This window comes from Anser brachyrhynchus, assembly GCF_964034855.1.
Source record: "Anser brachyrhynchus genome assembly, chromosome: 5".
Taxonomy (NCBI): Eukaryota; Metazoa; Chordata; class Aves; order Anseriformes; family Anatidae; genus Anser; species Anser brachyrhynchus.
The window spans coordinates 40,741,612-40,757,384 of NC_137699.1; the positions used below are offsets into that span (position 1 = coordinate 40,741,612).

Here is a 15,773-nt window from a genome sequence, read left to right on the forward strand (position 1 = left end):
TTAAATACTGGAGTCTGAATGTCAAAATTTAAGTTAAAATGAAAAACCCTAATTAGAAATGAATAAAATGTCTTGTGAAATAAAACTTTCTTAAAATACAAATACAAATACAAATACAAATAAATTAATCACTTGAAGAGATGTATAGAAAGTTCCTAACTCATTATATATAGAGGCTGAACCACAGAAATAATAAAAGCTGAAGAACAGCATGAACCATCTATTTCCGTGTAATTAGCAAATGAATAGAAAAAGAGAATTGGTAAAAATTATTGGCATTAATTATAAAATCCCATGATGGGGAGACTGAGAAAAATGCAAAGATCAGGATACCTAGTAGGAGATAGGGTCACAAAAAGAAAGAAAGAAAAGCTGCAGAAGAAACTTGCAGAGAAAACATCTGCAAATAGTGCTACTGTTGAGAGAAAAGGGAGAAGCAAATGCTCATGTACGCCATTACCAAGCAGCCTGAAACTTAAACCAACACCACTGGTATGGGATTTTTCTTGCAAGATCAAAAGGAAGCAGCAATGCCATCTGCTGTTTGCTTTGAAAAATTGTTAGAGCAGATGTTCCTATGTGTGGACCCTCCATCCCTTCTACTAAGAAACCACTTGAAAAACAACCATGAAATAACATAGGGAAAACATCTGCATGGAATACAGCAGACCACCAGTAGTGAAGCACAGGAAAGCCAAGAGAGGAGGAGAGAAAGGACTGGAACAATTCAAGCACGTCTAAGACTAGGTCAGAGACAGGCACCCCATCGTGTGGCATAACCTCCATATGTATACATATGTATAACCACTCACTGGTTGTCTTTTCCTTTCATTACTCAGCAGGAGGAAGCCAGATTTCTCACCCATTGGACCTATGTCAGGCAAGACACTCTTTGTGTGTGTGGTGAAGGCAAACACCACAAAGAATGTGTTAAAGAACCTGTATGGCACAGCAGAAGAAAGACTTAATCTTTCTATATGCTTATATCCCACCTAGTACAATAAGAACACGGTAGTGTATTTATTATTATGAATGGAGAAATTAATTGCTTTCCACATTTCTAAAACTTCTTTTATTTCATAACTGTGAAATTCTTCAACAAGATAAAAAGAAGAGGTAGCCTGGTTTGTTTAAAATACGTAACCCCTCACTATGCCTTTCTAGATTAGAGGATTATACTCGATGATACTCCAACAGCTGTATTTGTAACCTCTGTGTGTTCTGGTAAATTGTTCAACCACACAAATACAGTAAAATCCTAGGCATCAAGATGTTATGGTACCATCCAGTTACTATAGGAGACAGACTGCTTTACTGTACATAGAAAGAAGACACAAAGTGCACTTGGTGTCTTCTCTGTATCTTGGCTGTCCTAGAAAGCACATGAACCAGTCCCACAGCACATTCAGAGATGTTCGCAAAACACATTGCCAACAAAGAGACTAACTTAAAAATATATGCCACAGCAAAAGGCATTCTAGATTGTTGCCAGGTTAGATAAGTAGTTTGTCTTGCTTGAATACAAAAACAAAAAAAGTTCACAGCAGAACACTTTAAAAGGACTGGTGGATTTTCTGTGATTGTAGTGAAGAAATCACACACGACGAAAAAGTTCTGAAAGAAGTTAGAGTTGATGATAAGCATCACTGCAAAAAGAAAAAAAAACTGCATTCTGATTTTTTATATCAGTGGAGACATCACAGTGAATTGTTTATTTCAATTTACCTCACACTCTCACATTTTAATAACTAGTAAGAAAGTTAACCCATCTACCACTATACTGCTTAGAGATTCTACATACGGGCATATAATGAGCTACTCAACATTTCAAGTTGCCCTTAAAATTACCCCCCATAATTGGTTTGCAGACAGCAGCCTGCAAGAGGAAGCAAGTTTTTTCTCACAACTGCCATGTTCTTCAAACTTCCTTTGTCCCATCTCAGAATGCATTTACCAATTTATATTTCATTCCTGGACCTGGGGAGGACTAGGATGGGCATTACCATTTCTTGAATTACCTCTTTTTTGTAACTTCAGGGAAAAGATAGTACCTTGTTAAGATCGTTTTTTAGCAGACTCATGATCTGTACACTTCAATACTTTGTCCATGATTAATGTGGAATGATCAAAGAACACATTCAGACTTTCTAATACTGATTGATGAACAGGTGGATTTCAGATTTCAGAGTAACTAAATGTCAGGGTTTGGGTGGAAATAGAAGTAGTACAGAGACACTTTCCAGAACGTTCCATAAAAGTTTACTAGAGATTTTCAGGGATTATGACTATTTTTCCAGTGGTTCACTTCTTTATACTTTATGATCACAGAATCACAGAAAGGTTGAGGTTGGCAGGGACCTCTGGAGGCCATCTGGTCCAATACCACCTGCTCAAGCAGGGTCATCTAGAGCTGGCTGCCCAGGACCATGTGCAATCAGGTTTTCAGTATCTCCAATGAGGGAGACTCCACAGCCTCTCTGGGCAACCTGTGTCAGTCACCCTCACAGTAAAAAAGTGTTTCCTGATGTTCAGATGGCACCACTGGTGTTCCAGTTTGTGCTCACTGCCTCTTGTCCTGGCACTGGGCACCACTGAAAAGAGCATGGCTCCATTCTCTTTGCATCTTCCTTTTGGGATTTGATATACATAGATAAGGTCTATCTATAATGCCTTAGATTTTCTTTCTGAATGTGTTCTTCAATCAGTCTAGGTTAATCATTCTCAGAAGAATTTAACGCACTATGTCCTATGCAGATATTCCTAATATCTCCTGCAATTTAAACCATCTATTTAAACCATCTATTCAGGATTTCTATAGGGTCATTCAAGTGGACTCTACAACTTATACATAGTGCTCTTTTTTCATCTCTTGAAGATTGAGTAATGCCTCACCTTAATTAAGACTGAATAGCAAATGTGAATATGTCAAGATTACCTCTTCTTTAACCACTTCTCTAATAAAAATAATGCTGCTGTCAAGAATTATTATCTGATAATTCTTCCCTTAATGATATCCTCCAAGATTCCTATAGGGATGAACTATTTCTAGAACCTCACAATCCTTTGGAGTTGTTGAGTAAAGCATAAGCTTTTTACATTTTTTTTTTCCGTTTTATCAATATGCTATTTGTTCCCTAATGCTTGTATTTGTCTTATAAATGACTGAGAAATAGTACTACATCTGTATAGTCAGCTATGTATTTCTGTGTAAAAACATCACAGGCAGTTCAGGTCTTAAAGACACTTGAATATGGATCCACAGAAGAAATTATACTCATTTTAAGGTACAGAAAGTATAAATATGACTTTGAGAAGTCTGGAAATTATTTTGGCCCAGCTTCGTTTCAGATGGCTACCATCTGTAGTTTCTTAAAGACCAGACACAGATATATATGCCAGTCCTTGAAAATGCAATAGGAGGCACCGCAATGTGTACACACATCATTCCGTCCAGAGCCAATATGATGAATAAGAAACAAAATATACTGATTTATCACACAAACTTTTCTTCTTTCTGTCTTCGGTATCTTTCCCACCACCCCCTCCCTTCTTTTTCTTCTTGCTCTTTCTCTCTTTCTATTCTCTTTCTCCTTCTCTCTTCTAGTGATACAAAGAAAAATGAATCAGCATTACAACAGACCTTGATAAATATTTGTGAGAAAGTGGTAATTTCTTACTTTTATATCCAGAGCCTGGTTGTTTGACAACTCAGAAAACTCCTTTTGAAATCTCAGTTGAAGGTTCAATTATCACCCATAGAGCAGAAATGAGCAGATGGAAAAGAACCAGCAAGACACAACAGTTTTCTTAAAAATATTGTAAGGCCAATATTAAAAGATTTCAGAACATGTTCTGTAATCAGTATACAAAAATCTCAGCAGCAACAATTTCTGGTAACATCCACTGAGACACCAAAATGCTAAAAACACTGCAATTTACCTGTTGTGTAAATTAATGCTTAAGAGTGATTAAAAACTATTCTATCCAATTTTGCCAATCTAATTTTTCTAAAATTAGACAACATTTACAGGCAAAAGCAGATCTTTAAAATAACTGCAAGTATATGAATTCTTAAATGTAGCATTTTGTTAGGAAACTGTGGGTAAGACAGTAGAACATAAATGTAGTCATTTTTTGTTTGCTGTACTTCTGTCTACATTTTCAGACTATAAAAAAGTACAGCATTATTTATGTGAATGGCCACAGCTGTATAATATTTTGTATTGTATTACCATAAACCAACCACTTACACATACTTGTGCATTATATATCAATTAATTTATATTGAGACCACAACAACAGGTTGATCTAACAGGTTCACATATCCAAATCTTCTACTGCAATTAAATATATCATGCCTGTTCTAGATTTATATACTACTTCCACTTGAAAGTTTGAAGTTTTCCCATTAGTATCTATTAGACTTGCTTCAGGTGGGAATAAAAGAGGCAAAAGTAATGCTTTGTTCCAGAATATGTCCTTATTGACAGAATATGTCGAAAGGACAAAAGTATTTTTCAAGGCATTACAGCTGGAGACAATTATTGCCATTATCCTATCAGTGACTGCCTTTATCCTGTAGGGATGGAAAACATTCTTCTGCAAGAGACTCTAGAAACGGATATGTATGTGTTATCAGGAGGGGCAGAACAACTGAATTCCAAATGTTTGCTCTCTGTATGACATTCCCTAAATATAGTCAAAAATATTGCTATTTCAAAGTGCAGAAAGAGAAGGTAATAATTTAATCTTACTGGGCAAACTTCAATATTCTTCATTTCTAAAGTGAGTCATTCATATGTCATTTGGCATACCTCTAATGCTTTTGTCACTTTATTCTTACACCCTCCTCTTTCAATTCAAAACTTCAAATAGGTGAAGGAATGACTATTTTCTCTTCTTCAGGCTTCTAAAACAGCTATGACTGTTTATGTTACAAATGCAGCATTTCTTGTTCACAATGGAACGTATTCAATAGAGACAGATAAACAACAGATAAACAACTGCTAAGGTAGTAGTTGTTTACTCCTGATAAAGAGTTTTGTAAAATTTATTGTTGTTGGCTTCACTTTCAAAGCACCCAATCCAGTAGTTACCAATTTTAATATAAGCTTAAATAGGCAATTTATTATCAGTTTACATGTATGCATTTCAGAACACTCTTCCTGTAAGTCTTGCTATATACATACCATAAACCATCTCTTTTCTTGCAGTAACCTGAAGATCTACTAAGGCATAATGACAGCTTATGTGTTTTAGAAGCTGGAAGCATCACTGGAGACAGAGCACAGATTGATTCAGATGCCATCAGATGGACAAACACTATTGATATGTGCAGTAGCGTCTCCCTGTTACCCATAGGAAATACTGGTATATAGGCTTGATTCTTCCCTGGAGTCAGTGTTAGAGGCCTCAGCTGGGAATCTCAAACTGTGAAGCAGCTGTCAATGCTTCAGAAGGAAATGCGAACAGCTAGAATGAATATCAGTGCCGTTGCTTGCTTGGCTTGCTTGTTCCCGAGCATTATGCAACACTCTCTTCAGCTTGATAACAACATTAAGAATGTATGAATATAGCCCCTTGAGATTATCTGATCAGGCACAATTTTTCTATTTAGAAGTATTCTATATTTTTAGCGTAAAGGCTTTTTCAAATGAAAACTTCTCAAACTGCTGAAATTAACAAAAATAATGTTAATCTGAAAAAAATCTGAAATTATCTTTTCTAATAATTTTGAAATATATTCTGCTCTCTCAAATAGGACAGTTATATTTTCTAATAATTTTAAAATATATTCCACTATCTCAAATAGGAAATAGATTTTTAACTTCTTTGAAAATACAGAAAAAAAAGTTAATTGCAGATGAAAAATTCTTCTCAAATTGTTTTAAATCAGAATTCTTACTCTTCTGCATTATTCTTATCTTCACTAATTTGTAATTCAAAGAAAGGAAAAGCAGTTGTTTTAACTGTGCTAGTTTAGCTCTTTATACCAGCCCAACTTGTATCTACAAAAAGAAAATGTGTGAGATTGCTCACTGACTGTTCTTATGATCTCAGAACCAGCTGCAGGTTTCTATGCAATATTTTACCAGGAAATTCATCATACACTGGGCACTAAAATGCAATATCATAAATTCTGTTCAAATTAAATTGGCCACATATTGTCTATTTTGTTCCTTATCCTTGAAGGCTGCCAAAGGAGGTAGACTGGAACATGCCCAGAACCTTAAATTCATGAGAATTTATGTTTGTGAAACAGCATGCTTCTCGGGCCTATAGGCAAGTGAGAGACAATGAAGCAGAATAAGAAGCCAGCGCGCTGTGAGCAGATGATGAATGTGTCTAGCTTTGTAAAGAGTCCCATCTGGTTTTATAACTCCCTGCCTCTCCAAGTTTGGTAACTGAATAGCATATATTCTTCTTAAGAATTTTGATTGCAAAAAAATGGTTTGATGTACAAACCTTGTAATTCTTGAAAATATGCTTAATACAGAACTTGCTGGCGTAGGAGCTGAGTCAGAGATTTTAATGATAAGTATGCTGAAGTTCACTAAGTAAGATACTATCTTCTTCTGACCCTTTTCCAAAATAAAGACTGTCCTGGAAATAACTAGATGTTATTAGCTTTTCCATTTTTTCCTATCACTGTCCTACCTCTGAAGATGTTTTGCAGCTGCTGCTGGTACTGATAAGAAGCTTAGCAAAACAAAGGTAGAAATGAAGACTTGAAAGAACGAATCAGATGGCACTGGGGAATACTGATGTAGAAGTTAAGAATAAAAAAAAAAAGTTTCTAAATAAATGCTAAATGATGTAGCAAGGCTATTTCTAAATGGTTGTCTGCAAGACTATCATCAAATTCACAGAGGCTTTATTTCCTAATTTTTTGAGAAAGTGATGGAATGATATATTTTATTATTTTACAGACCAAGAGAATTAAGATTTAAAAAAGACTGCATTTTTTGTTTCCATAAAGAAGCTTTGCTCTTTCTAAGGTAACTGACTTGCCCATAGATGTACTTTTATAACACCATGATATGTAGGTTAGCAGCAGAAGACACAAGATCCTGTTAGTAGAAGACAGGAAATAAGAAAAGAAAATCTTTCAATAACCTCATAATAGGAAAGATAATCTTGCCTGCAAACAATGGCTGAATTTTCTTCTGTATTCTTCTTTTTATTATCTTAGCACCTGTTTTATAAAGTAGCACAGTCTCGGGTACGGTCTCACCTTAAACTGTCGGGCAAAGGAGACTGTCACGAAAAAAAACACAACGATTTTGAAATGGAATGCATTCTCAGAAAATATGTGTTTTGCTTTCCATTTCTCAGGAAAGGTGACAATAACTTCCATCTAATGTGCAATTTCTGTGCCAGAATATGAAGCAATAACATCTAAAAAGAAAATTCCTGCTGAAACAAAGTAACTAAAAAATCTGTTAGAGCATGAAAAAAATATTCACTTGTCCAAAAACCTCTGTGATAGCTTTATTTACATGTGCCCAAAAATGCTATCAATAAAATATTTGGAATGCTATCAGAGTTTAGCTTTCAACTCTAGTCTTTCCAAGAACAGTCATAACTAAAACTGGGTCTTCCATATATCCACAATGTTGGAAGTCAAGTGAAGGATTCACTTTGAAAAAAACTGTTACAGAAGTATAGTTTCAAAGTAGATTGCAAGGAATTTGTAGTAGTAGTAAGGAATTTGTTTGGGGAGTCTTTCCACATGAACAATAGCAAGCCTGTTAAACACATTGACAGTATGAGTCTGCAGCCAGTACCATCGAATTTAAGACTGCTGTGAACAAGCCCAGCCTGCATAAAGAGTTCATCTTCTTTTCAGAGTGTTTGCAGATTTCTCCACTGACATTGTAGATTTTTGCAGCAGTGCTGGAAAGCCAGTGTTGAGGAAGAACTCTGAAACAAGGCTTACAATTGTAAATTGCTCTTTAATAATAAGAGCAGCTAAATTAACAAGTAAATAATGAAGTGAGGAGAAGACCTGTAGCTATGCCTACACTACAACTTACAGGTCATTTTTGAGATATAATGAATAAGGAAACTAATCAAAAGCAACTTAACTGAACCCACACTGCAAGCTAATGAGAATCCCCCAACTTTTCCATGTATTCATGGGGAATACTGGATGGGTGCTTCTGTCCCACATGCCCTTGCAACATCTCTAACTTGGCCTTCCAGCATTTCACTCCATCTCACATGTCCGGTCCACAAACAGCCTCCTGAGTCACCAAAGCATCGTGTGTTAGGTGTTTTGCACTGATCTTGCTGCACTTTGCAGAACACTAAAGTTTATGAAACGGATGCAGCCAAGACAAAGTGTGGTTGAACCAGCCAAGTTCACATCTACCACATCCCAACTTTTGTCACTTGAGCCTAGACTTCCACCAACATTCCACATTTTGGTGGAATACTGAACTGCTACTGATCTATAGGATCCACAGGATAGTCTTTCCCCCAAAACTGATAGTTATCAATCTCTGGTGTCTTTTGCATTTTGGAAATTAGCAGCTTGCTCATGTGCAAAAGTGGTGTGAGTTACAATACAGATCACTTAATGACTGCTAGTTATTCACAGCCAAACTCAAACACAGCAATGTGCTTCTACAGCCATCTTGTTTACAAATTTTTGTCTTTGCACAGAATTGTGCAACAGAGTCGAAACAGAAAGAATTCTGAATGACTATCCATTTTACAGTACAGACATACAATGCATGCAATGATTTTAATCACCATTAACATTTTGCTACTGTGTCCTGCATCCTCCTGCTACATAAGCAGAAATTAGTCATTCTAAAACTTTGATCCTTAACCCAACACCAGTGCACAAATCACACTGTTTATCCACTACCATTCTTTCTGTAGGCTCCCTTACATTTTTTTCTTACTCTTGCCTAATGTAGAACTACGACAGTGAGGAAGAAAAAGCAGCTCAGATTCTACAAGGCACTGAAACATATGCAAACTTTCCTGTTTCCTGTACTTTACAAGAAAATTTTATGCTGTATTGGGCAGAGGCAAGGAAACAGAATTCAAGAAATGATGCTGTGTGTAACCTGAAAAGATGACAAAAAGCTGCCCAGGAAATGGAGTACCTTCTTGACCTACATAAACAGTCTAGTTAAGTATTAGACTCACAGGGATGATAGCCAAAGACACAGAGAAAGCATTAGGCAGCACAAGCAAGCGTATTGTACCAGCCAGCCCCAGCTTCCCCACGGGGGTGTGAACTCAACAGAACAAAAAGTGCTGGAGGCAGAGGTGGAACAGAGAAAGACAGAAACACCTAGGACAGTGCATAATACTCTGTAGGGATAGATAAGAACAGATGGAAAAGGATTGACTGCTTTTTTGCTTAATAAACTCTACTAAAATGAAGATTAGTACCAATAGGGTTTGTGAACTAAATTTATTGGTTGATTAGATGATTTTTTATGACAACTAAAATGATCATAATTTTCATTATTTGCATCTCTACCTTACATTGGCTTTCTTAGCATATGAGACCCTTTCATTTGTTAGGTTAACCCTTATTTTAGTTGAAAAAATATTTATTTTCAAATACATTTATAATTTAAATCATTATACAATGTAAATATTTTATTTATTTATATTAAAATATATTTATATTTATTTCATTTATTATATTTTTATTTTATTTATTTTAAAAAATCGTATATCCTACTTGGTTAAATGGCTTCTCCAAAAAGATTAACGCTCACATAACTTTTGCTTAAAAGAAAAGGTTATTTGTATGAATTTTTAAAATAAATAAAAATATATTTTAATATAAATAAATATAACGATATCCTTATATACTTACAGTGTTTCAACAAATGGGACAGCTTCATCGGGATGCTTCAAACAGTAAATGAATGGATTACTAGAAAACATCTTGAGATAATGAAAAAGTATTTCTTTTGTTCATGGAAAATGGAGATTTGCCCAAGGTTACATAGGAACGTTTTGAGAGCACTAGGAACTGAAGACAGATTTCCTGAATCGTTTCTTTAAGCCCTGGTTACTACACCATGTGTCAAATACATGCTTCTCTCAGATGAAGCTTTCTAATGCTTCTGCGGTGGCTCTCAGTGGCACCTTGGTTGCTAGATGCTCAGCAGCTATGTTAAGCTAAGTTAAACAAAATCAAAGCACACAGTGATTTAATGATTCAACAGGAAGGAGTGCTGGGTGACACATGAATGTTATAGTCTTTTACATGTTGATTTATTCTTGGGCAGTGTACATTAAGACTATTATTTTAATAATGCTAACTATTCTGAGCCCAATCTACAGTAGTTTGAAAAGAAAGAAGCTATAACTGAGATCTCATATTTCAGTAGCGAACATAACAAAGTAAAAACTGCTAGCTACTTTCCTTTTTAGACGAATGAGTTCCCACAGAAAGGATAAATGGGAAAGGAAACAAAACACATAAGAAGTCTTCTGCTTAGAACTCTGTTTTCATGGAGGCGCATGGAAACGGAAATTCTCTACCACTGTCATTAAGCAGTTAGGCTGTAGCACTATGCTGAGATAACAGAGAGAAAACAATTTCATAGCCAGAGTCCTCATTACTATGTAAGGAACTTTTCCCACACTCTTCTAACATCCTTATGTGAGCAAATGCCATTGAGAAATACTTCATCAGGCTCCCCAGCATGAGGTATGATCTCCATATTTCAGATAGCTTTCCTGGTCAACAGTGGTAACTGGGAGGCAATTCTTCAGCAGAGCTCTTTGTGCTGCTGCCCTCTGCTCCTCCATATGCTGCACGGGCATGTACCTGACTAATAAGAGGATCACAACTCATACCTCAAGACAGCATTTCTATTCTGCAGCTCATGACCTTTGCTCTTCCAGTTCACGCCGCCTTGATCATTCTTCTGGCCTCTCTTTCTCAGGGCAACATAGTGGCATGAAAAAATCCATCCTTTGCACTCAACACATCCCCCTGCCTACATATGTTAAGTGACTGTCAAACTTCTCTTTCAAGTGCCAAATGAGAAAGTAAATGCTGCTTTTCAAATATTGTATTTGCACACTGTGTATTCCATAAATTCTTATGACGTAGCTCTCCTTAACAAGATAAACATATTCTTCTGTATTTGTCTCACAATTGAAATCCTCAAATATCCTATGCCTCCTTATACATCCTAAGTACTTGTCAGCCTTGCTGCCACATCTCTAATTGAGAGGAAAAGCAACAGTAAAGAAAAAGCACTTTTCAACTCCTTGTGTGACAAGTGCCAGGTAGCCCAACACACATCAAATGATTTTTTTTTTTTTTTCCTGCTGTGGGCTCAGATAAAAGCATCATAAAAAGGAGGAACAGAGCAGCAAAAGAACACAAAGAAACACCATTATCAGAGAACCTCAGCTAGCCTAAGGTGTCAAATCAGCACCTGTTAAACATTCTAACCAGAATAAAATTTGGCAAGAAATCCTTCAGGTGTGCTGTCCAACCAAACTGGTCTCTAATACACCATATAAAAATGGTAAACTACTCAGTCAGAGACACAGACTCTAACAAAATAGTCAGCATCACCATAAATGACTTGATAGCAAATTTCAAGACTGCACGAAATTCTTGCAGTTTGGCACTAGAGATAGCCTAACCAGAATTTTCATTATGTTGCAAACTTGATACTTCTGAGAGGGGAGAGAAAATTCAAAATAAGAAGACAAACATTTAACAGTTTCAACAGAACACAATTTCAAGAGAGAAAAATATCAGCATCACTAAGCCATTGTTGTTTTTTATAATGCCAAATTTTCCTTCTGGCAATATTGAGATATTCAGGTTTCCAAGATGAAAAAAACATGTATGATTTCCTAGCATGCCAGCTTTATTACTTTTAAAAACTTGAAACATATTAAAAATCAAATAACTGTATAAGCTGAAAAAATATGCCAGTGATATATGTATTCAATATGATATATATATATTCAATATTCAAGTGACATATATTCAATATACACATTGTAATAAACAGTTCTGGACAAAATCATTGAAATAAAATATTCTACCACATCAAAACCATAAGCTTTCAAAATGTAATGAATTAAAAAAAATGTTGCACTCTTATTTCTGTTTTTACTTTTGAGAAGTTATCAAAAAGACTTGCTTCCACAAAAGTTTTTCAGTACATTAAAACTGCATTTATATTTTTTACAGAGAAAGCTGTTCCATTAAAAATATTTTAACTGGTTTTAGTCAGTCTGGAAACAGATGAGCACATGTAATCTACTGGAATGTGTTACAGAGCCTGCAGAGGGCTTGAATGATTAGTCTCTCTGGCTAGGGATCCTTGAATCTTCATTTCATGCTTAAAGTTTAGGAATTTTGGTTCTCCTCCTTGTTTACCAACAGGATGATCAGAGCACCATCCATCATGTGCATCTCAGACCCAGGAGGCTAAGTACAACTGGGAGTTACGTATTAAAAGCACACAGGTGACAAACCACAGGAAGAAAAAGCATGTGAAGGCTGAGATAAAAGGTCTGCTGAATAGAGACGAAGGTAGAACCAAACCATTCTAGACCTATTTTGCTGCTTTCTCTGTCTAAATCCAATTGATAGGCATAAAGTTAGCAGTCATACACTCGCCCTTCTTTCTGTAAATACTGAGATACAGAAGAGACGCCAGTTTAATTAAATCTTTCCATCAAAAAAAAAAAAAAAAAGAGTAACATTTACCTCTCCTTCTGCAGCTTGTATGTGGAATAAATTATGTATCTTCAAGCCTAAACTTTGCCTGGTCTTTTAATATACTTGTCCAAAGATACTGCTGAATAGTATAGTTGGTCTTGGTCTCAACACTATTTTGCCTGTCCAGCGTCCAAAACTCCCGTGCCAATCTGGCAGAGTTCTGACATTCAATATCGTGATGCTTACCTTCCTTGATTTCGGAGAAATTTATTTCACAAACAGTGGACTACTCTACTGCAAGATGGCCCTAAGACACAGTGTGAGGATGTGAAGACTGACATCAGCAAAACAGACCATGTATATTATTATTCCTATGCATGTCTATTATTATTCATACTTGTTTATTTTTTTTAATTTAGCTCTATAGCTTAATGTTTACTTGACCCTAAATTAGCAAATTGCAGAATATATGCCTATACGTTAACATTTGGCTAGGCGTATTTTTCTAAATAAGACATTGTTCTATTCTCACGATTCACATAAAAGATCTCATGCTATTGTGGACATTTACAGAGTTATCCAGGAAAATACCTAACTGTACAAAAATGTCTGCTTTAATTTATTGATTCATTTTGGACCATCATGGGAAACTTAGGGCCTAAAAATATCTTACCCATAGGCTTTATGTTCACATTTCACATGTACTGAGAATGACTGACTGTATTAGAGGCCCTTGGTACCTGTTGCTGAAGTTTCTGTTCTCAGTATTTTTCTTGGATTGGACTTGCAGCCAACTGGTTGTAATTGACCCTCTACTGGGACAAGTTAGGATAAGAACATATGCCTTTCCTTACAAAAGGGAGAGAGAAAAAGAGAAGGAGAAAGGCAGAGAGAAAGAGAAATATCACCAGTATTTATTTTAAGTTGCCTTCATTTCCAACTTTTCTGGCAGACTGTCAAGCTTCTGTCATAATGCAGAACTCCATTTAAAAGCAGCTTCTGGAAAAAAAGACTACACAAGGAACTGTAACCTAACTAAAATATAAAATATAAGAATGGAGCAGTAGACTTATTTCTGCCTTGTAGGGTAGACAGTACACCTGATACAGCCATAAGGTTTCTGCATATGAAATGCCAGGCTGGCATTTCTCTTTAGGGCAGTCATTAGTCAATTTGTCATACATCATGCAAACGTAAATTACTAAATTCTAACTGTGAATGTGCAAACCTCCAATGGTTCTTTACCTCAGGCCAACTATTTCTAGGCTAAACAAACTTGACACCAGGCTTCAGCAGCAATAGTAACAATTCCACAAGGATCTCAAGGGAATTAGTGGCTGTACCATGTGAAAATATGCAAATTCTATCTAATTTTTAGTGCGTGAAAAGGGAACTTTATTTTTGATAAACTTTTGCATGCAGAAAAGTATATTAAAATACAAAGTTATTGTCTGCTTACGTGTTGCTTTCTGCAGCATGCTATATGTTAAGCTTTGGTGCACATAATGGAAACTGTCACCATCTTGCCATCACTGATGAGCTCACACTCATGCTAAATTTGTTCTCATTTTTGGTATATAAAGCAAACCTCCCTCTAAAATCAGCAGTCCATATCTAATGGAACTCAGCATCCGCTTTGTTCCTTTCCTGGTATCCACATAAAAGATTTCAGGTGTAAACTTACTAGAAAGCTTTTTTTCTTTGTATATCTGTGAAAGCTTATGATTTTGATACATACATCTCTTCATACTAAAGGAGTACGTAGCATCCTTGCTAGTGAAATATATGAACACTTCAGACATTCAGACCCAAATTAGAGACTCAGTTGCAAAACACTAACTGAGGAAATCTAGCCCCTCCTCAAAGACAGATGAGATTCCTTCATTTTGTCATTGAAACACTCCAACCTCTACCATAAAATACCACAGTGGGGAACAGACTGCACAGCCAAAGACTCCTGTGGCATCTTTAATAAACACAAACATTTGTCGTCACTATTAGGCACTGCTCCCGAAAGACAACTCCTCAAGTAGCTCAGCATCTTCTAATGCTGCATTAGGATACTGATTCAAGGTTTAACAGATTGTTTAACCACTCCCAGTGCTGACCACAACTTCCAGAGCCAAAATGTCTTGACTGACCAGCTTTTTTCACAACATACATGTGTCCTCATATGTGGATACTAAACCAGCATGGTCCTGCTTAGCTTAGAAAACTTCTGTTGTAGTTGAAGATAAGCTATTAAAGTCAGTGGTAATGTCCTATACAGACTTGGTGAATTACAACGGGCTTATTAGTAATGAACATTTATTTTTAGCCCAAATCAATTGCTAGCTGGATGAAGAGGGCTGTTCTTTCTAAAGTGGCAAATGGCTGTTCAGCAGTTGTTCATCCAGACAGGTAAAACAAGGAAAAAAAAAAAAAAAAGCCTTTCCCACAAGAGAAAAGCATTGCATTAAACATGCTTCTTACCCTCCTGCATACTGTTCAATTCATGCGTCTTAGTCCTTACACTCCTCCGTGTCCCCAGCTGGATTCCTGGGCCCATAGGAGTTGTAATGGACTTGTACATTCAGTAATTGCTGCATGTGACTTCATCACAGGAGACAGTGCAGCCCTCGGGGGAGGTAATAGTAGAAGGAAAGAGAGCATCTGTTCAGCTTTATTTTAACACAGCAGCCAGTCATGGAAGAACCTTCTTTCCTGATTGTTGGTATGAAGGCAAGGATGGCATTAACATCGACAACATGCCTGTAAGCTGGACTGCCACACATGGCAATGGGTATGGCTGGGGTCTCTGAAACCACCCAGGAGAAAATGGGCCTCAGCCATCTTGCAGTGCCGGTTTAGGTATTTACCCATCCACTGCCGAGAGGGAATGAACTCTTGGCAAAAACAAACAAGGAGTCCTGCAGAGAAATTGCCGTATTCTGTATAGTGCACAGGCACTTTCCACAAGAAAATATATATCCTCACGCTTCACATTTTACACTGCTGGCAGTTTAGGATTATCAGAAAAATGTTAAACCACGCAGAATAAGAAGAGTTTCCTATCTTTCTGTCTCTTTTATAAAAGCAGAAACATAACCTCTTTCAT

The 15,773-nt window shown here is 36.4% G+C and overlaps 1 protein-coding gene across 5 annotated transcripts in view; it reads right to left on the minus strand.

Moving 5' to 3' along the window:
* Window positions 1-15,773, minus strand: part of SLC25A21 (solute carrier family 25 member 21) — a 254,983-nt gene that overhangs the window by 162,683 nt on the left and 76,527 nt on the right. The window contains exon 1 of one of the 5 annotated variants that reach the window (XM_080592969.1): window positions 15,149-15,239. The exons of the other annotated variants lie outside the window; for them this stretch is intronic. Coding sequence (XP_080449095.1) covers window positions 15,149-15,224 — 76 coding nt within the window. The 5' untranslated portion in view covers window positions 15,225-15,239. Of the gene's footprint in view, window positions 1-15,148; window positions 15,240-15,773 lie in introns of those variants that run through there. 5 annotated transcript variants of the gene reach the window in all.